We start from the raw sequence: 23,989 nt of genomic DNA, 5'->3' as shown, positions 1-23,989 counted from the left end.
CTGTTGTCCTGATTAAAGAAGCAATAAAACTGGCCTTCTTTAGACTAGTTCAGTATCTGGAGCATCAGCATTTGTGGCTCAAAATGGCCAGAAACAAATAACTTTCTTCTGAAACTTGTCAGTCTATTCTTGTTCTGAGAAATGAAGGCTATTCCATGCGAGAAATTGCCAAGAAACTGAAGATCTCGAACAACGCTGGGTACTACTCCCATCACAGAACAGCGCAAACTGGCTCTAACCAGAATAGAAAGAGGAGTGGGAGGCCCCGTTGCACAACTGAGCAAGAGGACAAGTACATTAGAGTGTCCATTTTGAGAAACAGATGCCTCATTAAATAGTACCCACAAAACACCAGTCTCAACGTCAACAGTGAAGAGACGACTCCGGGATGCTGGCCTTCTAGGCAGAGTTGCAAAGAAAAAGCCATATCTCAGACTGGCCAATAAAAATAAAATATTAAGATGGGCAAAAGAACACAGACACTGGACAGAGGAACTCTGCCTAGAAGGCCAGAATCCCTGAGTTGCCTCTTCACTGTTGACTTTGAGACTGGTGTTTTGCGGGTACTATTTAATGAAGCTGCCAGTTGAGGACTTGTGAGGTGTCTGTTTCACAAACTAGACACTCTAATGTACTTGTCCTCTTGCTCAGTTGTGCACCGGGGCCTCCCACTCCTCTTTCTACATTATTCTGGTTAGAGCCAGTTTGCGCTGTTCTGTGAAGGGAGTAGTACACAGGCAATTTCCCGCATGGAATAGCCTTTATTTCTCAGAACAAGAATAGACTGACGAGTTTCAGAAGAAAGTTCTTTGTTTCTGGTCATTTTGAGCCTGTAATCAAACCCACAAATGCTGATGCTCCAAATACTAAACTTGTCTAAAGAAGGACAGTTTTATTGCTTCTTTAATCAGAACGACAGTTTTCAGCTGTGCTAACATAATTGCAAAAGGGTTTTCTAATGATCAATTAGCCTTTTATAATGATAAACTTGGATTAGCTAACACAACGTGCCATTGGAACACAGGAGTGATGGTTGCTGATAATGGGCCTCTGTATGCCTATGTAGATATTCCATAAAAACAGTAGCGAATATATAGATATTTTTTTAATAAAATTAGTGCACTGTGCCTTTATTACTCCTGTATGAGCAGACCAAAATTGTCATTAGCAGCGCAGGGAGAAAGAAATCAATCAGCTTCTTGTCATTTTTGCTAGATATCTGGCCTTCCAGAATCACAACAGCACACGGACCTTTGCCCCATTGAAGCGTGTGCATAGTTTTCGTGATGTTGTCATCTAATCCGTCTATACTTGTAAACAAAATGCCTTTTTTGGGTGGATTCTTGATGTTTGGTTTACTGTTTGAACAAGTTGCTGACATTACATTTGGTTATCAATGGAAAATAGGCCGCTTTAATGAATAGCCTATATAGCCTATAGATCAGATCACACTGTCCCCACGGCTGCGGAAGGAATGCCGGAGGAACCGCTCATTTTGTGGCGAAAGACGACATTGAAACACTGCTACTGTACCGTCCATCTCCGTTGTGTACGAATTTATCTTTAGGCCACTGAATCTTAGGAATATGACCTTACAAATGGTAATAATGACAATTTGTATTTAATTTTTTTAATGCGTACCACTTATGTAACATGTTTTTAAAAGTCAATTATAGCAAGCCTAATTCAATCATAAAGTGAAGAGAAAAATAATTGTCTCCTCAAGGGCTTTTTGCTAGTTAGTGATAGAATGAATACAACAACCTACGGACATAATTTATTGTTTGACATTTTTTGTACTTCTTATGATTATACACAGATACTTGAGCTGTGTAACAGAAAGCAATAGTCCAACTCTTGACAATTCTTCCAAAAAAAGGTAAAGAGATTTTTGTTCAGAAAACCTTTAATTGTAATTAGAATTACTTATAATGACATATTTCAATAAATATTTAGTTATATACATTTACAGCAGAAATTGTACATTCCTTTTTTTCTTCAAATTGCTAACATTTTTGTACAAGCCAAAAATATTTGCCATTGTATTTATATTCATGCAAAATATTCAGTGTTTTCACATTTTAATGAAAAAAAAAGGATTTGCTGAACTTTTTTCCTTCTTCTGAAGTGCACTCTTGGATTATTATCATAACTGTAATTAGCAAATTAAGATGTGCACTTTGTGCCAATACACAATATTTAAGCAAGTTAAACTAAATTAAGGCCATTCCAACTTGTGCTAAAAATGAATAGAAATACATAAATAGAAACGTTTCCATTTTTGTGTACAGTTCAGTTCATGACTGGTTATTTCTGTCCATCTCTATCACTGGGTGGTGAGTGCGTCACCACAACCAGGGCATTTGATATATTAAAAATACAATAAACAGAATCAAACAGCTGTTGTTAACAGCAATTACTAACAAATCATAACATGCTAGTTGAATTTCATACTTTTAAAATGTTCATATTGCACTGTCCTATATGCCAAATATTATATGAACTTCCTTCATTGTCAATAATATTTGACATTATGATAGGTCAGGTAGATATGGGTAGGAAGTCCTATCTGTCCAATGGAGGTTTCCCCATCAGTGAACATTCCTACCACTTCCATACTTTGAACATTGATCTGCTGAGCAATTAAGTTAAACATACAATTGTTGTTGTAGAATGTGTCAGTGTTCTAGAATCCATTAGACCTTGTTGAAGTTGTCTATTCAGAGTAGTAAGTGTCATTTCCATCTTGAATAACATAATAAACAAAGTAAGCCTTGTCCGAGCCCCTGCCCCTTGTCCCGTAGGGCAGGAGCCTATCAGGGTCAGGGTAAATTCCAGAAATTCAATTCCAATTCAATTCTTTCTGCCTATTCATTTCCCATGTATTCAATTCAAATTCCAGGTCGATTCTGAATTGAATTAAAATTCAATTTAAATTGGAATTGACCCCAACCCTGGAGCCTATCTCCTGTTTCTGTAGCATGAGGCAGCTTGATGTACAAGTACATGCCCTGGACAGGTCACTAGTAATAATGCACCTTAATAAGCAATTGGTTACAATAAATCCATATAACATTTTCCCAAGTGCAGTGATCCTTCACATGGTCAGGGCATAGAGTTCAATCCATAACTATTGAATGGATGAGTGAATATCATGGTGGTTGAGTGGCGGTACATGATATGACTAGTTCCTAGTTTGTTGCATATTCAACACTGGATAGCATTTTATTTAATGGATATTTTTGGCTGAGGAAGTCAAAACTGAGGAAAGATTCATGGTCAAATTCTGTACTGAAATATTGCAGCCAACAAATAAATACTGTATCTATCAACAAATCATTCAGCACTTTCAAAACATATTGTTTACTGTGCTGATATTTTAAATGGCCAATATGTTTTAACCCCATTCTAACAATTAACTTTTATAAATGCATAGTTTTGGGTAAAGCATAACATTATAAATTACATAAGTATGCCCCATGCTGAAAAGTTAATTTGCTGGGATAAAATAATACTACTACAAAAACATAGACCTTCAAATCAATTTACCCATGGATTGTGTCTGTTAAAAACACACATATGTTTTGACAAATACTGCCTCAACTGGAAGGTAATATGAATTACTGGAAGATAATATGAATTTAAGAAATAGTTGACCGAAATGTAAAATATTGTTCTAATCTCTTGTGCAAGTCCATCAAGCCTCAAACATCAAACCACCTCAAACTATCATTAACACACGTGAAAATCTATGACCTGTTAAAGTAATGGATTATACTTTTCAAGAAGAAAAAACAGGGATGAAGAAGCTGAAAAAGTTTCATATCAAAATATATAATATTGTTAATTGAATAGCATCATATTACCACAAAAAGAAATGGAAGCACTTTATCCACACACTGGGAAGTCAATGGAAAGAACTGAATCAATTTAAGTTACAACAACTGAACCTAAATAATATCCTGAACCAGTGCATCATTTCTGTTGCAAAGGTGTTCTGGCATCTTTCCCCTTATGTCATCATATTCAAAACCGAACCAGGAAGGCAATGATCGTAGGTTAACAAAATACTTATTTGGTTTGGAATAAAAACCAGGTAGAGGAAAATAACATTTGGCATTGAAGTTAAATGCAAAAACTCACTCGACAAGTGTTTATTTCCACTGTGTCCGAGTCTCCCATCCATGACAATGTCTCGCAGGCCATACTTCCAGTGGTAGCAGTAGTGTAGTCTTTATTTCTGGGGCTTGGTGACTTTAGCACTTTAGGCTAGGTAAACAATGTACCAGAGTTGGGGCTACAGAGAGCAGAAAGTCTTAAATATGCAATATGAAAAGCCACTGTAGCTTGGCCCGGTGGTAGTTGAATGTAAATGTGTGGAGAATGATGGGCCTAGGAGGAGGGTGAATAGTTTACATTATGTTTGGGGATGTAGATATGAAGGCCTCGTGTATGTTTGTATGTATGTCCACCATTGGAAATATGAGCACTGTGATCTGTGATGTCTTAAATTAAAAAACTTGATGGCACACAAGCTCAAACAGATTCATCATAATGTTTTGTAAATGGTAAAGCTAATTAAAAAATAATTGCATATATTAATTATTGCATAGAAAAGCCTGGTGAGAAGTAATAGATTTCAGTATCTTAAATCAAGCCACTGACTAGTTAAATACATGTATTAATCAATCAGTTTCACAGTATACTGTAGTATTGTGAACTATAACATGTACTGCATTATACACCAATGAGAACATTGTGTTAATCATTGATGTTAAAGTATCAAACTATTTTCCATGATTTTGAGTGAATATCTTTTAGGCATATTTAGTAAATGATGATAATAATGCATATGTTTTTTAGCTACATTATTAATGTGTGTAAATATATTAATGGTAATAATTGTTAAGGTACAGTAGGTGTTTTCTTGTTTTAATCTTAACTCACTACATTTTTCTCCATCGCCTGCTGGGTATCTTACCGTAACTGGATAATAAGCTATGAAAAGAACTAAACAAATGTTAACAGTATATCTTCAATGAAATGAGTAGGAAGAATCAGGATTTAAAAAAAAATGCTTTTCCAGTGTAGATTCACTTTTAATGAATCATATTTGATTTAAGTACCAAATCCTTTAAAAAAAAAAGCACATGGATAAATGAATGAATGAATGCAACAATGAGGATATGTGAATGATGGCAAATGTCCCTTTAGAATTTAAAGTTCCCAAGAAGAGCTTGAGCTCTACAGCAACATGATATATACTTGACTCCTAAATTAAAAACGATATGCAATTGAGAAATGAAGTTAAGGGCAGACAGAGGAACACGTTGACCACAGCGGTTAGAAACAATATAATATTATTTTCACTCCCCCACTCATCAAGTTTCCTTCATATAGTTGATAGCAGCATCAACCACATGAAATGTCCGTTTTTTGTTGAGGGCTCAGGGAGCGTTGATAAGTGCTTGCAACACACATTGAAGCTAATTGAGATATATAGGACACATGATCCTTGCATCACTTTATTAACGGAAACACTAAATCGTCTTAGTATCGTTTTAAAATCCATCCCTCGTGTTCCATCCAGACATCTGCCTTTCGAAGAAATAACCGTTTTTAAATATATGATAGATATATAGTATGTTTCCCCAACTCCTTCTTCTTCTTTATAATGCAGTATCTGTCTTCTTTGAGTTGCGAAAATAAACAAACACTTCTTAGAAGAACATCTCTTTCTTTTTAAATTCTCAGTTATCATAAATTCCCAAGTTCTCGGATGTATCGGTTAAAAGTCTTAACATTTACTTCTTTATCGTTTTGTAAATATATTGCCACATTCATATATCATGCATTTTACTGCATTGCTATTGCACTGGTCCGGATTATTCAGGTTGAAAAGAGGGGGGGAAAAGAAAAGAACAAATATTGATAAATTACCGTTGCCAAGGCGATAGCCACCAAAAGCAAGTGAGCAAGTGAAGAGCGAGGAGTATTGGGGTTGGGAGAAGGATGGCGTGGTATTGAACTCTCTCTCTTCCCTTGCTTACGTCATCTGGTGTACATCCGTGCTTCGGATGATCTTGTATACGAGCCAGTAGAAAATATTAAAAATGAGGAAGACTAGAGGGAAAGCCACGCGAGAGACCGTGTCGATCCTCTTCGCGCGGCCGATGAAGAGCTTGCGCATCTCTTCCACCGTTTTCTCCTGAGGGCCGGCAGTGGCGGTCGGGGCGTTGTTGTTGTTCCCTTTGATGGCCATGCCGTCTTTGGCCTGCAGGCAGGCAGGGCCCATGCCATAGGCGGTGAAGCTGAACCGGCCCTCACCACCCTCATCCTCCTGTAACACAGCCGAATATTCATTCTGTTAGGAATCAAAAAACCCATTACACATTTGATATCCAGGCCTGCTCTCTCTCTGTATATCTCTTAAAGGCCCACCCCTTAAGTTGTAATAACATGATGTTGAAAATCATAGTGGGCTTTCAAAGAAAAGGCTCTTAACTGACTTAAATCATAGTGGGCTTTCAAAGAAAAGGCTCTTAACAGACTTAAATCATAGTGGGCTTTCAAAGAAAAGGCTCTTAACTGACTTAAATCATAGTGGGCCGTTAAGGAAAAGGCTCTTAACTGACTTAAATCATAGTGGGCTTTCAAAGAAAAGGCTCTTAACAGACTTAAATCATAGTGGGCCGTTAAGGAAAAGGCTCTTAACTGACTTAAATCATAGTGGGCTTTCAAAGAAAAGGCTCTTAACTGACTTAAATCATAGTGGGCTTTCAAAGAAAAGGCTCTTAACAGACTTAAATCATAGTGGGCTTTCAAAGAAAAGGCTCTTAACTGACTTAAATCATAGTGGGCTTTCAAAGAAAAAGCTCTTAACAGACTTAAATCATAGTGGGCCGTTAAGGAAAAGGCTCTTAACAGACTTAGTGAATTGAAAACACATATAATGGCTGTGAAAATCACAGTGGGCCTTTAAGTAATGCAGAGACATGAATTAACATAATGAGGCACATATGGTTGAGCCTTAAAAATCAAAGTCCAACATGATCCAGATACTATCTCATTAACCATTGATATGCACTGTGATAAATATGGATTGCACGGGTCGATGATTCACATTTTAGCTATGACATCACTCAAGGTTATGAGGCAAGGTTTGCACATGTTATAAAGGACACGTTATCTCGATATCATACGTACGTAAATTGCATTTTCCTATTGACAGCAATTTCATTACAGGTAGCTGGCTAACACAATCCCTGCCTCCACAATACCTCATCACACACAAACAATCAGGGTCCCTTATCTGTCTTTGCTTGGTATGAAAAATGTAAATGTCCTTCTGTCCTTGTCTAAAATACAAGCCTTAGTTTTCTAGGTTCCATTTGTAGACTCCATGTCCTCCTTCTGTCTTTGTCTTTATACCACCCCATTTATAACTGTTCATGTGTGTTGGGCTGAATGGATGAACACACACACACACACACACACACACACACACACACACACACACACACACACACACACACACACACACACACACACACACACCACACGGGAGGCGGGTCTTCTCCTTTCTCCCCCATTTTGGATCGTCTCCTCCACTCCACTGTTTTCCTCTAACAGTGACTGAAACATCTAACGCTGGCTACGTTGCTCCACTGTTTTCCTGTAACAGTGACTGAAACATCTAATGCTGGCTACGCTGCTCCACTGTTTTCCTGTAACAGTGACTGAAACATCTAACGCTGGCTACGTTGCTCCACTGTTTTCCTGTAACAGTGACTGAAACATCTAATGCTGGCTACACTGCTCCACTGTTTTCCTGTAACAGTGACTGAAACATCTAACGCTGGCTACGTTGCTCCACTGTTTTCCTGTAACAGTGACTGAAACATCTAATGCTGGCTACGCTGCTCCACTGTTTTCCTGTAACAGTGACTGAAACATCTAACGCTGGCTACGTTGCTCCACTGTTTTCCTGTAACAGTGACTGAAACATCTAACGCTGGCTACGCTGCTCCACTGTTTTCCTGTAACAGTGACTGAAACATCTAATGCTGGCTACGCTGTGCGTCAACCTTCCCTTGTCCTTCAGTGGCGCTGGCCCACCATTTGTAAGTATTCATTCCTCCTGCCGTATGATTAATGTGTTGGCTGGGGGACGTGACGTGGAGCAGTAAAGAGGGACGGCGGAGGATGGCGTCCCAAAATGGCATCATATTCCCTACATAGTGCACTACTTTCGACTTAGACCTATGTTCAAAAGTAGTGTACGATGTCGGGAATAGGATGCCATTTGAGACACATACATTTTCACAGCGCCTGCCCGCCCGCCCCAGCCCAGGCTGTCTGATTCATTACCCGGCCCCCTACTTCAACATTCCACCATTAAAGCAGTAAGCTGGGCAGAGACTCTTATTGTATGAAGGGGAGATAAATAGCGAGAGAGAGGAATGGTGCCCTTTGGGTTTGTGGTGGTGAGGGAGACAATGTATGGCTTGGAACAAAAGCAGTATCAAGCTCAATCTTCCTCTCTCCTCCTCCCTCCCTCACTCATTCTCCTCCTTTTGCAAGTCAGAGAGAGAATCCCCAAACAAATCCAATTTTGATAAACTCCCATATCTATTGGGAGAAATACCACAGTGTGTCATCACAGCAGCAAGATTTGTGACCTGTTGCCACAAGAAAAGGGCAACCAGTGAAGAACAAACACCATTGTAAATACAACCTATATTTATGTTTATTTATTTTCCCTTTTGTACTATTTGCACATCGTTATAACACTGTACATAGCCATAATATGACATTTGAAATGTCTCTCTTCTTTTCCAACTTCTGTGGGTGTAATGTTTACTGTCAAATTTTCATTGTTAATTCCACTTTTGTTTATTATCTATTTGACTTGCTTTGGCAATGTAAACATATGTTTCCCATGCCAATAAAGCCCTTTGAATTGAGATTGAATTTAAAGAGAGGTGACCGATTGGTTGGTTGTTTGGTGTCTAGTGAGACATAGAGAGAAGGACGTCTTAACTCCTCCATCCATCACATCCTCATGATAGATGCCTGTACATCTCTTACTGTGTGGTGCTGTGATTAATGGCTGAGATTAAAGAGAACCGTAAAGCCAACTAGTTGGAGGCTCCATCTTATGTTTTTACTAAACATTTGCCTTTGCGTGGGTCGCGGTGTCATGCAGCCTTGGAAAAAGGAAAATGCTGATTTGCACAAAGTCGTTTTGGGAAGTGTCACGACTAACTATCATCAACTTCTCCTCCAGGAGTTGGTGTCTTGCCATTCATTTGATGATTTCCCAAAGCAATTTAGCCCAATGCCAATACATGACCCCTTTCCCAGTCATTCCAATTGGATTTTCATTCCTTTTTTAATATCGTGCTATCACGTTTTTATATCGAGGATTGGTATATTCATTACTAAAGGATCAGGTAATCTGAGAACAATGTTGAAGTAGTAGTAGTAGTAATGTTTAGGGCTGGTTTCTCGGACACAAAGTTAAATAAAATAAATACCTTGCTCGTCTGGTCTAGGACTGACTTCTTTGAACATGATATTTTGCTTCACAGTTGAAACACAACTAAATTGTCTCTCTCACCGGTGCTGTAAAGGTTCTTGCTTCAGAATGGCAGAAATTCTGGATTTTAGACATTGTTCATGTAAAACTGTTTACAAATATTCTTCACAGTTGAAACACAACTAAATTATAACATCTTTAAACTACGTAATATATTTTGTACTGTGAAAATATTGTACAGAAGTTCAATAACTTGTCTTTTGTTCTATGTATTATTTTTGTATGTATTATCTTTTACTTTGCAAAGAAACAATGAGTTCACATAATTTAGCCCCTTCATGTCCTGCAGACACTGGCAGAGAGTAGCTTCCACTTGGTTATCTGTCACATGCCACTTATTTACCTAGCTAATCCAGTGTCTTATCCCCCGTTGTTGGTGGTACAACCTCAGAACACACACACACCCGAGACGATCCCGTGTGAAAGATTCCACTTGAACAGTAGCTAATCAGGTCTAATGAGCTGATTATCCTTGTTCAATCAGGAAGTCTGGTCCTTATAAGGCCCTGTCATCGTTAGCCAGTGGAGCAGTGTATCTTCAGTCTAGGGGTTACATCATGTCACCTAGTTATTAATATATCTCAGTTTGGACTGGAGGGGAAAAGAAAAGGATAGCTGAAAGAAAGTAGCTATCCACTTAGCTGAGATGTTTCTGCAAGGGACAATAAAAGGCCACTCTAAAATGAGCAGTTTTGTCACACAACACAATGTCACAGATGTCTCAAGTTTTGAGGGAGCATGCAATTAACATGCTGACTGCAAGAATGTCCACCAGAGTGTTCAATTCTCTACCATAAGCCACCTCCAACATTGTTTTCGAGAATTTGGCATTATGTCCAACTGGACTAAAACCCGCAGACCACGTGTAACCACGCCAGCCCAGGACCACCACACCCGGCTTCTTCGGACAGCTGATGAAACTGAGGAGTATTTCTGTCTGTAATAAAGCCATTTTGTGGGGGAAAACTCATTCTGATTGGCTGGGCCTGGCTCCCAAGTGGGTGGGCCTATGTCCTCCCAGGCCTCCCCAGGGCTGCGCCCCTGCCCAGTCATGTGAAATCCATAGATTAGGGCCTTTTGAATTTATTTCAATAGACTGATTTCCTTACATATGAATTGTAACTCAGTAAAATCTTTGAAATTGTTGCATGTTGTGTTTATATTTTTTGTTCAGTATATATGTTACGAATTTGTTACGCTTAAGATCCTGGAGTGCATCTTTAATGCATGGGCTATTTGGCTGTTGTTATTGTGGTTGGGTATAGGCTGCAGACATGTTTCTATGGCTAATTAAATCATGTATTATTATGAATTCTGCAATTGCTATAATTCCATTGATATTCTTTATACAATCTTTAAAGGAGACACCATTGATATCCTTTATTCTGCATTTCGGTCAAGTTTTAATCAAGTCAATATTCATTCATGTTTATTCGGTAAGGCCTTTCTTACAGTATCGAGAGAAGCTTCAAATGACATGCAGTTTGATATTATTTTATTCAATGCTGGTGGATAATGTTGGTAGGCTGCAGTTGGGCAAGTGATTTCATTATTTAGTTTACTCCTAAGACCTTTCTCTCTTTCTTTCAGTCTCGAGAGGAGCTTGTCGGGTACATGTGTGTGTGTGATTGTGAGCGTGTGTCGAGGGAGTGGGCTGCTGCTGGACAGTCAGTCTATACTTCAAGGCAACAGGCAGATGAATAGTCTGCCTGTTGCTATTGATCTGCCGTCTGCAGTTACACCATCTGGCCAGGAGGGGGAGACCTCAATCTGTCACCTTCACATAGAGGTACGCCCGCACACACGCACAAACACACACACAAACATCCACACACACTCGCGCTCTCGCACACACAAACATCCACACACACTCGCGCTCTCGCACACACAAACATCCACACACACTCGCACTCTCACACACACACAAACATCTACACACACTCGCGCTCACACACACACACACACACACACACACACACACACACACACACACACACACACACACACACACACACACACACACACACACACACACACACACACACACACACACACACACACACACACGAAAGGCTGCAGCGTTCGTTTGTAGATTTCACACTCAATGTCTTTCTAATCAGCGACCATCAGTTTTCAACCAGGTCAGATAGTAGCTGATGGGAACTCTCTAGGATATCAGTGACAATCATCGATCAATTAAACACCAACGGAGAAACAACAAGATTTCCACTGCGGCTGTTGAAGATTGGTCCTGGAGCTGAGTGTGTGTGTGCTATGTGCCCCGATGCTCAGCCAGAACCAGAGAGAACCAGAGAGGTTGTTTTATTGTGTCGAGGGTAGAAGTGACAGGTTCCTCACTGCAGAGAGAGGAGAGGAGCAGTCCTCTGGGATGAACTGGCTGAATCATAGTCTTTAGAAGGCTGAACTGCCTGAATCATAGTCTTTAGAAGGCTGAACTGCCTGAATCATAGCCTTTAGAAGGCTGAACTGCCTGAATCATAGTCTTTAGAAGGCTGAACTGCCTGAATCATAGTCTTTAGAAGGCTGAACTGCCTGAATCATAGCCTTTAGAAGGCTGAACTGCCTGAATCATAGTCTTTAGAAGGCTGAACTGCCTGAATCATAGTCTTTAGAAGGCTGAACTGCCTGAATCATAGCCTTTAGAAGGCTGAACTGCCTGAATCATAGCCTTTAGAAGGCTGAACTGCCTGAATCATAGTCTTTAGAAGGCTGAACTGCCTGAATCATAGCCTTTAGAAGGCTGAACTGCCTGAATCATAGTCTTTAGAAGGCTGAACTGCCTGAATCATAGTCTTTAGAAGGCTGAACTGCCTGAATCATAGCCTTTAGAAGGCTGAACTGCCTGAATCATAGCCTTTAGAAGGCTGAACTGCCTGAATCATAGCCTTTAGAAGGCTGAACTGCCTGAATCATAGCCTTTAGAAGGCTGAACTGCCTGAATCATAGTCTTTAGAAGGCTGAACTGCCTGAATCATAGTCTTTAGAAGGCTGAACTGCCTGAATCATAGTCTTTAGAAGGCTGAACTGCCTGAATCATAGCCTTTAGAAGGCTGAACTGCCTGAATCATAGCCTTTAGAAGGCTGAACTGCCTGAATCATAGTCTTTAGAAGGCTGAACTGCCTGAATCATAGTCTTTAGAAGGCTGAACTGCCTGAATCATAGCCTTTAGAAGGCTGAACTGCCTGAATCATAGCCTTTAGAAGGCTGAACTGCCTGAATCATAGTCTTTAGAAGGCTGAACTGGCTGAATCATAGTCTTTAGAAGGCTGAACTGCCTGAATCATAGCCTTTAGAAGGCTGAACTGCCTGAATCATAGCCTTTAGAAGGCTGAACTGCCTGAATCATAGTCTTTAGAAGGCTGAACTGCCTGAATCATAGTCTTTAGAAGGCTGAACTGCCTGAATCATAGTCTTTAGAAGGCTGAACTGCCTGAATCATAGCCTTTAGAAGGCTGAACTGCCTGAATCATAGTCTTTAGAAGGCTGAACACACACACACACACTGAACTGGTAATGGTAAAGTCATACAACATGTCTTTCTGTAGATCAGGATGGTAAAGTCATACAACATCAATCTAGCTATTTTACATAGCAGCTAGCCTGTCATCTGATAAAACTCCAAAAACGATCAATATCATTCAGAGCTTTAAGTAAATGTAGGATATGGCCTTTCATAATGGGCTTAAAATCATCAACACCAGATAATATTATTAATTTCAATACTATAGGCCTAACACCTCTCAAACAAGGATTTATAAATCATTTTCACAGGATATTTGGTTAATAATTACATTATAAAAATGTTAATATAATAACATAATATGATAATATAGTTAACTTCAATACTACACTATATAATAATACAAAATAATATTTTGGCAGGTGCTTATATTTGTCCTATTTTATGAAAATATTGTTAACTGCAATACTATATAGGTCTAACACCACTCAAACAAAGACTTGTCAGCATTTTCTATAAAACGCAGCAGAATAATGCTTGACTTGCATTTTACATACTAGACTACATGATGACATCACCAAACCGGAATCTCCAGAACTCATACCATGTAAAAGAGTGGAGGAAGATCTGAGTCATTCCTGCCAAACTCCGGGACTACCAGCTATCATCTCTTGTAGAGATGGGAGCACTAAACACTGTATGGTACTCTGCGGTTATGTCCCAAATGGCACCCTATTCCATTTTTTTTGTTATTTTGCACCCCAATATCTCTACTTGCACATCATCATCTGCACATCCATCACTCCAGTGTTAATTGCTAAATTGTAATTATTTCACCACTATGGCCTATTTATTGCCTTACCTCCCTAATCTTACTACATTTGCACACACTGCATATAGATTTTTCTATTGTGTTATTGACTGTACGCTTGTTTATTCCGTTTGTGTCGCACTGCTTTGCTTTATCTTGGCCAGGTCGCAGTTGTAAATGAAAACTTGTTCTCAACTAGCCTACCTGGTTAAATAAAGGTGAAATGAAAAAATTAAAATAAATAGCACACTACTTTTGACCAGAGCCCTATGGCACCCTATTCCCTGTATAGTGCACTACTTTTGACCAGAGCCCTATGGTTGCCATTGGGGATGTGGCCAGCTTCTCAATTTACCTGAGAGAGACTAGTGCTCCAGGGAACAGTAGACTAATCTACCCTCACCTAGTACAAACCCTACTTTCAGGGATTATGGATTATAACAATAGTATTGAGGATTTATTTTGAGATGTTTTACTCTCTTTTGAATGATTGACTGGATCCATATTCCCTTGGAAGTAGTCAGTGGGTGTAACCTCCTGCCTGCCTGTCTGCCCGGTCAAGGAGCACGGAATGACAAGGACTTTATGGAATGTTTATGTCTAACTCCTGTGTTTTCTCTCCCCCCTCCTCCTTCTCCTCTTCCTCCTCCTCTTCCTCCTCCTCCTCCTCTTCCCCTCTCCCCTCCTCCTCCTCAGACCTATTCTATTAGCTTCAAGGCTGACAGGTTTACTTCTAAATAAATCACATGGTCTTGGATTTGATCAATTCATCTGTACAGATAAAATGGATTGATTAAACAGTAAAAAAAAAACAATCCAACATCTGAATTCCTCCGTCTAGCTGCCCCTCAGAGAAATGAGACGACTGATGCAGAGAAAGAGTCCCCGAGCTGGATCTGAGTTTTAGGACGAGGGAGCAACACTCTCTGTGGTAGAAAGATACTACTAAATGAGTCATACTTTGATAGCTGTATTTGATATTCAGTCTTCAAGACATCAACAACACAAACACTATCAGACAAACAACAGCTATGGAGTTTGTTTGGATCTGACATCTTATTAAAAGCAAAAAAACACAGAGTGTAGCGATGGGGTTTTCAATTTCATTCTACTTGTTTTATAGCCTGATCCCAGATCTGTTTGTGCTGTCTTGCCAACTCCTTTGGTCATTGTGCATGAAAGACTAGGTATACCAATGACCACAGGAGTTGGCTATACAGCAAAACAGATCTGGGACCAGGCTACTTGTTTAACTGATTTTAATACAAGGATAACAGGCACCGCCCATTGGGAATGTTGTAATGCAGTGGCCTTTAAACCCTACCGTTACAACCTGGTGTCCTCCTGGGCCTGTTAGACGATAGATTATGTCAGACTACGTTAAGGCATGTGGGAATAATTCCATTGTTGTGAATCTGATACACCCTCCTTGGCATTTTGACTATTCTATTGTTTTACAACTTGGAATTATAATAGATTTTAGGGAGAATTGTATCATTTGATTTACACAACATGCCTACCACTTTGAAGATGCAAAATATTTTTTATTGTGAAACAAACAAGAAATAAGAAAAAAAAAATATGAAAACTTGAGCGTGCACAACTATTCACCCCCCCCCTCCCCAAAAGTCAATACTTTGTAGAGCCACCTTTTGCGGCAATTACAGCTGCAAGTCTCTTGGGGTATGTCTCTATAAGCTTGGCACATCTAGTCACTGGGATTTTTGCCCATTCTTCAATGCAAAACTGCTCCAGCTCCTTCAAGTTGGATGGGTTCCGCTGGTGTACAGTAATCTTTAAGTCATACCACAGATTCTCAATTGGATTGAGGTCTGGGTTTTGACTAGGCCATTCCAAGACATTTCAATGTTTCCCCTTAAACCACTCGAGTGTTAATTTAGCAGTATGCTTAGGGTCATTGTCCTGCTGGAAGGTGAACCTCCGTCCCAGTCTCAAATCTCTGGAAGACTGAAACAGGTTTCCCTCAAGAATTTCCCTGTATTTAGCACCATCCATCATTCCTTCAATTCTGACCAGTTTCCCAGTCCCTACAGATGAAAAACATCCCACAGCATGACGCTGCTACCACCATGCTTCACTGTGGGGATGGTGACCTCGGGGTAATGGGGGATGTTGGGTTTGCGCCAGACACAGCTTTTTCCTTAATGGCCAAAAAGCTCCATTTTAGTCTCATCTGACCAGAGTACCCTCTTCCGTATGTTTGGGGAGTCTCCCACATGCCTTTTGGTGAACACCAAACATGGTTGCTTATTTTTTTCTTTAAGCAATGGCTTTTTCTGGCCACTCTTCCGTAAAGCCCAGCTCTGTGGAATGTACGGCTTAAAGTGGTCCAATGGACAGCTCCTCTAATCTCCGCTGTGGAGCTTTGCAGCTACTTCAGGGTTATCTTTGGTCTCTTTGTTGCCTCTCTGATTAATGCCCTCCTTGCCTGGTCCCTGAGTTTTGGTGGGCGGCCCTCTCTTGGCAGGTTTGTTGTGGTGCCATATTCTTTCTATTTTTTAATAATGGATTTGATGGTGCTCTGTGGGATGTTCAAAGTTTCTGATATTTTTTATAACCCAACCCTGATCTGTACTTTTCCACAACTTTGTCCCTGACCTGTTTGGAGAGCTCCTTGGTCTTCATGGTGCTGCTTGCTTGGTGGGGCCCCTTGCCCTTTGCTTAGTGGTGTTTCAGACTCTGGGGCCTTTTAGAACCGGTGTATTTATACTGAGATCATGTGACAGATCATGTGACACTTAGATTGCAAACAGGTGGACTTTATTTAACTAATTATGTGACTTCTGAAGGTAATTGGTTGCACCAGATATTATTTAGGGGCTTCATAGCAAAGGGGTGAATACATATGCACGCTCCACTTTTCCGTTTTTTGTTTCTTCAAATTTTTTGAAACAAGTAATTTTTTTCACTTCACCAATTTGGACTATTTTGTGTATGTCCATTACATGAAATCCAAATAAAAATCCATTTAAATTACAGGTTGTAATGCAACAAAATAGGAAAAACGCCAAGGGGGATGAACTTTTACAAGGCACTGTAGGGCTTGTGGGAATAATTATATTGTTGTGAATCTGATACACAGCTCATTCTTCTGTTTGGTCTGTGTACATGGATGTGTAATGCACTACATTTGAGCCTATTCTCTATGGGCTCTGGTCAAAAGTAGTGCACTATAAAGGGACTAGGGTGCCATTTGGGACACATCCTAATGACTTTAATCATTCTCAATATTCACTCAGCATTAAATATGAACTGTTGTGTACTTGTAGAGAATATGAGAAAACAAAAAGTGTCATATTTAACTGAGGCTGGCTGGCTCTCTTGCTGGTCTGAGAGGAGGGGGTTGAGGTGATGGGAAGGGTTCCTGTGAAAAGTGTTAGTCTAATCCTTGATTGAATATTATACATTTGATCACAATAATTTAAAAAAGCAGTTAACTGACCTTCATGTGTCTCCTTCTCCTCCTGAAGCGCAGCAGTTCCTTGTGTTGCCGAGCGATGAAGTTCACAGCAGCGTACTCAAGCAGGGCCGAGAAGACAAACAGGAGGCACACGGCCATCCAGATGTCAATGGCTTTCACATACGACACCTGTGATTGAGGACACGGTGGTAAGCAGGAGGAGGACAACAACAACTACAACACCAACTGACCTTGGAGTCGAAGATAATGTACAGTACCATCTGCATTCGGAAAGTATTCAGACCCCTAGAATTTTTCCACATTTTGTTACATTACAGCCTTATTCTAAAATGGATTCAATCATTTCCCCCTCATCAATCTACACACAATAGTCCATAACGACAAAGCAAAAACAGGTTTGTAGAAAATGTTGCAAAACTGAAATATCACATTTACATAAGTATTCAGACCCTTTACTTAATACTTTGTTGAAGCACCATTGGCAGCGATGTCACAGAAGTTGTCATGGAGAGAAGAGGACCAAGACGCAGCGGGAATATGGATACTCATGGTTTTAATAAAAAAAAAGGAGTAAAGCATCCACTTGACAAAACAATAAAGATGACAACAGCAACAGTTCTGCAGGCTATTAAACGCAGTGCAAAAACAACTACCCACAACCCCAAAGAAAAACACACACACCTATATAGGACTTCCAATCAAAGGCAACTCAACACACCTGCCTTCAATTGGAAGTCCCAATCACCAACAAACATTCACACACACAAAACTGCCACGTCCTGACCCCAAAACTAATACAATAGCTCCATCTGCTGGTCAGGACGTGACACGCGATTACAGCCTTGAGTCTTCTTGGGTACTGTATGACGTTACAAGTTTGGCACACCTGTATTTGGGGAGTTTCTCCCATTCTTCTCTGCAGATCTTCTCAAGCTCTGTCAAGTTGGATGGGGAGCGTCACTGAACAGCTATTTTCAGGTCTCTCCAGAAATGTTCAATTGGGTTCAAGTCCGCGCTCTGGCTGGGCCACTCAAGGACATTCAGAGACTTGTCCCGAAGCCACTCCTGCGTTGTCTTGGCTGTGTGCTTAGGGTCGTTGTCCTGTCGGAAGGTGAACCTTCGCCCCAGTCTGATGTCCTGAGAGCTCTGGAGCAGGTTTTCATCAAGGATCTCTCTGTACTTTGCTCCGTTCATCTTTCCCTAGATCTTGACTAGTCTGCCAGTCCCTGACGCTTAAAAACATCCCCACAGCATGATGCTGCCACCTCCATGCTTCACCGTAGGGATGGTGCCAGGTTTCCTCCAGACGTGACACTTGGCATTCAGGCCAAACAGTTCAATCTTAGTTTCATCAGACCAGAGAATCTTCTTTCTCATTGTCTGAGAGTCCTTTAGGTGCCTTTTGGCAAACTCCAAGCGGGCTGTCATGTGCCTTTTACTGATGAGTGGCTCCCGTCTGGCCACCCTACCATAAAGGCCTGATTGGTGGAGTGCTGCAGAGATGGTTGTCCTTCTGGAAGGTTCTCTCATCTCCACAGAGGAACTGGAGCTCTGTCAGAGTGACCATCGGGTTCTTGGTCACCTCCCTGACCAAGGCCCTTCTCCCCCGATTGTTTAGTTTGGCCGGGCGGCCAGCTCTAGGAAGAGTCTTGGTGGTTCCAAACTTCTTCCATTTAAGAATGATGCAGGCCACTGTGTTCTTGGGGACCTTCAATGCTCCAGACATTTTTTGGTACCCTTCCCCAGATCTGTGCCTCGACACAATCCTGTCTCGGAGATCTATGGACAATTCCTTCGACCTCATGGCTTTGTTTTTGCTCTGACATGCACTGTCAACTGTGGGACCTTATATAGACAGGTGTGTGCCTTTCCAAATCATGTGCAATCAATTGAATTTACCACAGATGGACTCCAATCAAGTTGTAGAAACATCTCAAGAATGATCAATGGAAACAAGATGCACCCTGAGCTCAATTTCGAGGCTCATAGCAAAGGGTCTGAATTCTTACGTAAATAAGGAATTTCTGTTTTTAATTTTTAATACATTAGCAAAAATGTCTAAAAACCTGTTTTTGTTTTGTCATTATTGGGTATTGTGTGTTGACTGATGAGGACTTAAAAAATTAAATTAAATTAGAATAAGGCTGTAAGGTAACAAAATGTGGAAAAAGTCAAGGGGTCTGAATACTTTCTGAAGGCACCGGATCTGTATCTAATAATCCTATGAGCCTTGATTCATTCATTTGATGTCTGCTACAAAGACAACATTTAACTTCAAACTCTAAGAACTGTCCAGTACACAGTAGTCTGTACGGTCAATTGGATTGGCAGTGAGAGAGAGAGATGTATGGAAACCACATCTTTGACCTGGAAATGGGACTAAAGCTAGACTGGGTTGGCTTGTCAGTTTATCTGAAGCTCACTGTATTTGACAAGTCAATGACCAAGTGGCCCTGGAATGCAGTTTAGGTGGCATTACAGAATGCATGGTTCACAAGACATTGTTCAAATGATGAGAAGTCAGCAGCCCGAGACAGACAGATTACTTTTACTCTTTCCTGGTGTCGTTGGATTGTGGGATTTCTAGTTTTCCACACTAGATCAGATATTTTGATGTGTTTTTTTAGTTTTACAGTACTTGATCAATTAAAATTCTTCATTCTTCATCTCTTTGTTTTGAAAGTAGAGCACTACAACAGGGGGATAGAAAATAATGACAGCAAAAAGTCAATTTTCCATGGTGGCTAGATTTGTTGAGGGTGACTGAATGTTGTTGTCATTCAAAATGGCCCTCTATCCTCTCCTTCCCTCCCTGTCACCAATGCACCAAGTTAGTGAGGCGTGGAAGAGGGAGAGCAATCTGTGCTGTGTGCACCTACGCTCAGCCATGTTGTGTGATCATTATTGTGACAACTGAACTGCATACAAATCACGGTTCACTTGTTCAATTTTCCAGAGAACATGAATCACCTAATGTCAACAAACAAAATGGGAGGATACTTTTCCAGGACATAATTATAAAATCATAGTCCCTCATGCAAAGTCCCTCTTCCTTATTAATCTGAAAATCCCTTTTTTCTCATGTTGAGTTAGTTTGACCATCTAGGACAATAGACAGAGTGTGGTTTGTAGTTCATCTAGGACAATCCTCACCTTGGGGAGGGAGGCTCGGGAGCCGGAGCTCTGGGTGGTCATAGTGAGCACGGTGGTAATGCCCAGTCCCACTCTGGCAGGTGCAGCGTCCATGTTGATCCAGAAGGACACCCAGGACAAAATGACAATCAGAAGGCTGGGGATGTACATCTGAATCAGGTAATAGCCCATCTGCCTCTCCAGATGGAAACGAGCCTCGATACAAGTGAACTTTCCTGCACAGACAGAGGATAAAGCAGGGGTTCAGTATTATACAGAGGACAGACAGAGGAGAAAGCAGGGGTTCAGTATTATACAGAGGTCACAGACAGAGGAGAAAGCAGGGGTTCAGTATTATACAGAGGTCACAGACAGAGGAGAAAGCAAGGGTTCAGTATTATACAGAGGACAGACAGAGGAGAAAGCAGGGGTTCAGTATTATACAGAGGACACAGACAGAGGATAAAGCAGGGGTTCAGTATTATACAGAGGACACAGACAGAGGAGAAAGCAAGGGTTCAGTATTATACAGAGGACAGACAGAGGATAAAGCAGGGGTTCAGTATTATACAGAGGACACAGACAGAGGAGAAAGCAGGGGTTCAGTATTATACAGAGGACACAGACAGAGGAGGAAGCAGGGGTTCAGTATTATACAGAGGACACAGACAGAGGAGAAAGCAGGGGTTCAGTATTATACAGAGGACACAGACAGAGGAGGAAGCAGGGGTTCAGTATTATACAGAGGACAGACAGAGGATAAAGCAGGGGTTCAGTATTATACAGAGGACACAGACAGAGGAGAAAGCAGGGGTTCAGTATTATACAGAGGACACAGACAGAGGAGAAAGCAGGGGTTCAGTATTATACAGAGGACACAGACAGAGGAGGAAGCAGGGGTTCAGTATTATACAGAGGACACAGACAGAGGAGAAAGCAGGGGTTCAGTATTATACAGAGGACACAGACAGAGGAGGAAGCAGGGGTTCAGTATTATACAGAGGACAGACAGAGGATAAAGCAGGGGTTCAGTATTATACAGAGGACACAGACAGAGGAGAAAGCAGGGGTTCAGTATTATACAGAGGACAGACAGAGGAGAAAGCAGGGGTTCAGTATTATACAGAGGACAGACAGAGGAGAAAGCAGGGGTTCAGTATTATACAGAGGACACAGACAGAGGAGAAAGCAGGGGTTCAGTATTATACAGAGGACACAGACAGAGGAGGAAGCAGGGGTTCAGTATTATACAGAGGTCACAGACAGAGGATAAAGCAGGGGTTCAGTATTATACAGAGGACACAGACAGAGGAGAAAGCAGGGGTTCAGTATTAAGGTGTGACACAAGATTAAAGATAGTTAAATAGGCAATACAGTCTATACTATGAAATATTACAATATTATTACTACAATACAGTATATACTATGATATAATATGATATATTCTAATATTATTACTACAATACAGTCTATATACTATGATATATTATATTATTACTACAATACAGTCTATATACAGTCGTGGCCAAAAGTTTTGAGAATTACACAAATATTAATTTTCACAAAGTCTGCTGCCTCAGTTTGTATGATGGCAATTTGCATATACTCCAGAATGTTATGAAGAGTGATCAGATGAATTGCAATTAATTGCAAAGTCCCTCTTTGCCATGCAAATGAACTGAATCCCCCAAAAACATTTCCACTGCATTTCAGCCCTGCCACAAAAGGACCAGCTGACATCATGTCAGTGATTCTCTCGTTAACACAGGTGTGAGTGTTGACGAGGACAAGGCTGGAGATCACTCTGTGTCACGGCTGTGTGGAGAGACGGACCAAGGCGCAGCGTGCTCTGAGTTCCACATCTTTATTTTTGTGAAACTTACAAAACAAAAAGGAAACAACAATGAACCGTAACATAAGAGGTGCAGCATGCATGTACTCAAAATAAGATCCCACAAGAACCAGTGGGGAAATGGCTGCCTAAATATGATCCCCAATCAGAGACAACGATAAACAGCTGCCTCTGATTGGGAACCATACCAGGCCAACATAGACATAAAACAACCTAGATTACCCACCCTAGTCACACCCCGACCTAACAAACATAGAGAATAAAAGGCTCTCTATGGTCAGGGCATGATACTCTGTCATGCTGATTGAGTACAAATAACAGACTGGAAGCTTCAAAAGGAGGGTGGTGCTTGGAATCATTGTTCTTCCTCTGTCAATCATGGTTACCTGCAAGGAAACACGTGCCGTCATCATTGCTTTGCACAAAAAGGGCTTCACAGGCAAGGATATTGCTGCCAGTAAGATTGCACCTAAATCAACCATTTATCGGATCATCAAGAACTTCAAGGAGAGCGGTTCAATTGTTGTGAAGAAGGCTTCAGGGCGCCGAAGAAAGTCCAGCAAGAGCCAGGACCGTCTCCTAAAGTTGATTCAGCTGCGGGATCTGGGCACCACCAGTACAGAGCTTGCTCAGGAATGGCAGCAGGCAGGTGTGAGTGCATCTGCACGCACAGCGAGGCGAAGACTTTTGGAGGATGGCCTGGTGTCAAGAAGGGCAGCAAAGAAGCCACTTCTCTCCAGGAAAAACATCAGGGACAGACTGATATTCTGCAAAAGGTACAGGGATTGGACTGCTGAGGACTGGGGTAAAGTCATTTTCTCTGATGAATCCCCTTTCTGATTGTTTGGGGCATCCGGGAAAAAAGCTTGTCCAGAGAAGACAAGATGAGCGCTACCATCAGTCCTGTGTCATGCCAACAGTAAAGCATCCTGAGACCATTCATGTGTGGGGTTGCTTCTCAGCCAAGGAAGTGGGCTCACTCACAATTTTGCCTAAGAACACAGCCATGAATAAAGAATGGTACCAACACATCCTCCGAGAGCAACTTCTCCCAACCATCCAGGGACAGTTTGGTGACGAACAATGCCTTTTCCAGCATGATGGAGCACCTTGCCATAAGGCAAAAGTGATAACTAAGTGGCTTGGGGAACAAAACATCAATATTTTGGGTCCATGGCCAGGAAACTCCCCAGACCTTAATCCCATTGAGAACTTGTGGTCAATCCTCAAGAGGCGGGTGGACAAACAAAACCCCACAAATTCTGACAAACTCCAAGCATTTATTATGCAAGAATGGGCTGCCATCAGTCAGGATGTGGCCCAGAAGTTAATTGACAGCATGCCAGGGCGGATTGCAGAGGTCTTGAAAAAGAAGGGTCAACACTGCAAATATTGACTCTTTGCATCAACTTCATGTAATTGTCAATAAAAGCCTTTGACACTTATGAAATGCTTGTAATTATACTTCAGTATTCCATAGTAACATCTGACAAAAATATCTAAAGACACTGAAGCAGCAGACTTTGTGGAAATTAATATTTGTGTCATTCTCAAAACTTTTGGCCGCGACTGTACTATGATATATTATAATATTATTACTACAATACAGTCTATATACTATGATATAATATATATTATATTATTACTACAATACAGTATATACTATGAT

The 23,989-nt window shown here is 40.8% G+C and overlaps 1 protein-coding gene and 1 long non-coding RNA gene across 6 annotated transcripts in view; one reads left to right on the top strand and one right to left on the bottom strand.

Annotated features, from left to right (window-relative positions):
* Positions 1-1,316: 1,316 nt before the first annotated feature.
* On the top strand, positions 1,317-20,002 carry LOC123743075 (uncharacterized). 2 transcript variants are annotated; one of them, XR_006769816.2, is made up of 5 exons: positions 1,317-1,601; positions 1,820-1,879; positions 7,633-8,123; positions 11,192-11,390; positions 17,391-20,002. It is a non-coding gene; the product is annotated as an uncharacterized LOC123743075 (long non-coding RNA). The 2 variants fall into 2 exon arrangements; XR_006769815.2 differs by having other exon boundaries at positions 17,386-20,002.
* LOC106604187 (glycine receptor subunit alphaZ1) overlaps positions 1,889-23,989 on the bottom strand; it is a 111,792-nt gene continuing 89,691 nt past the window's right edge. For all 4 annotated transcript variants that reach the window (XM_045717859.2, XM_045717862.2, XM_045717864.2 and 1 more), the window contains 3 exons: positions 20,490-20,704; positions 17,358-17,504; positions 1,889-6,340 (listed from right to left, as the gene is read on the bottom strand). In XM_045717859.2, coding sequence (XP_045573815.1) covers positions 6,047-6,340; positions 17,358-17,504; positions 20,490-20,704 — 656 coding nt within the window. In that variant the 3' untranslated portion in view covers positions 1,889-6,046. The remainder of the gene's footprint in view (positions 6,341-17,357; positions 17,505-20,489; positions 20,705-23,989) is intronic.

This window comes from Salmo salar, chromosome 05 (assembly GCF_965601325.2).
Source record: "Salmo salar chromosome 05, fSalSal1, whole genome shotgun sequence".
NCBI classification, from domain to species: Eukaryota; Metazoa; Chordata; class Actinopteri; order Salmoniformes; family Salmonidae; genus Salmo; species Salmo salar.
This window is presented reverse-complemented; position numbering and strand designations above follow the sequence as displayed.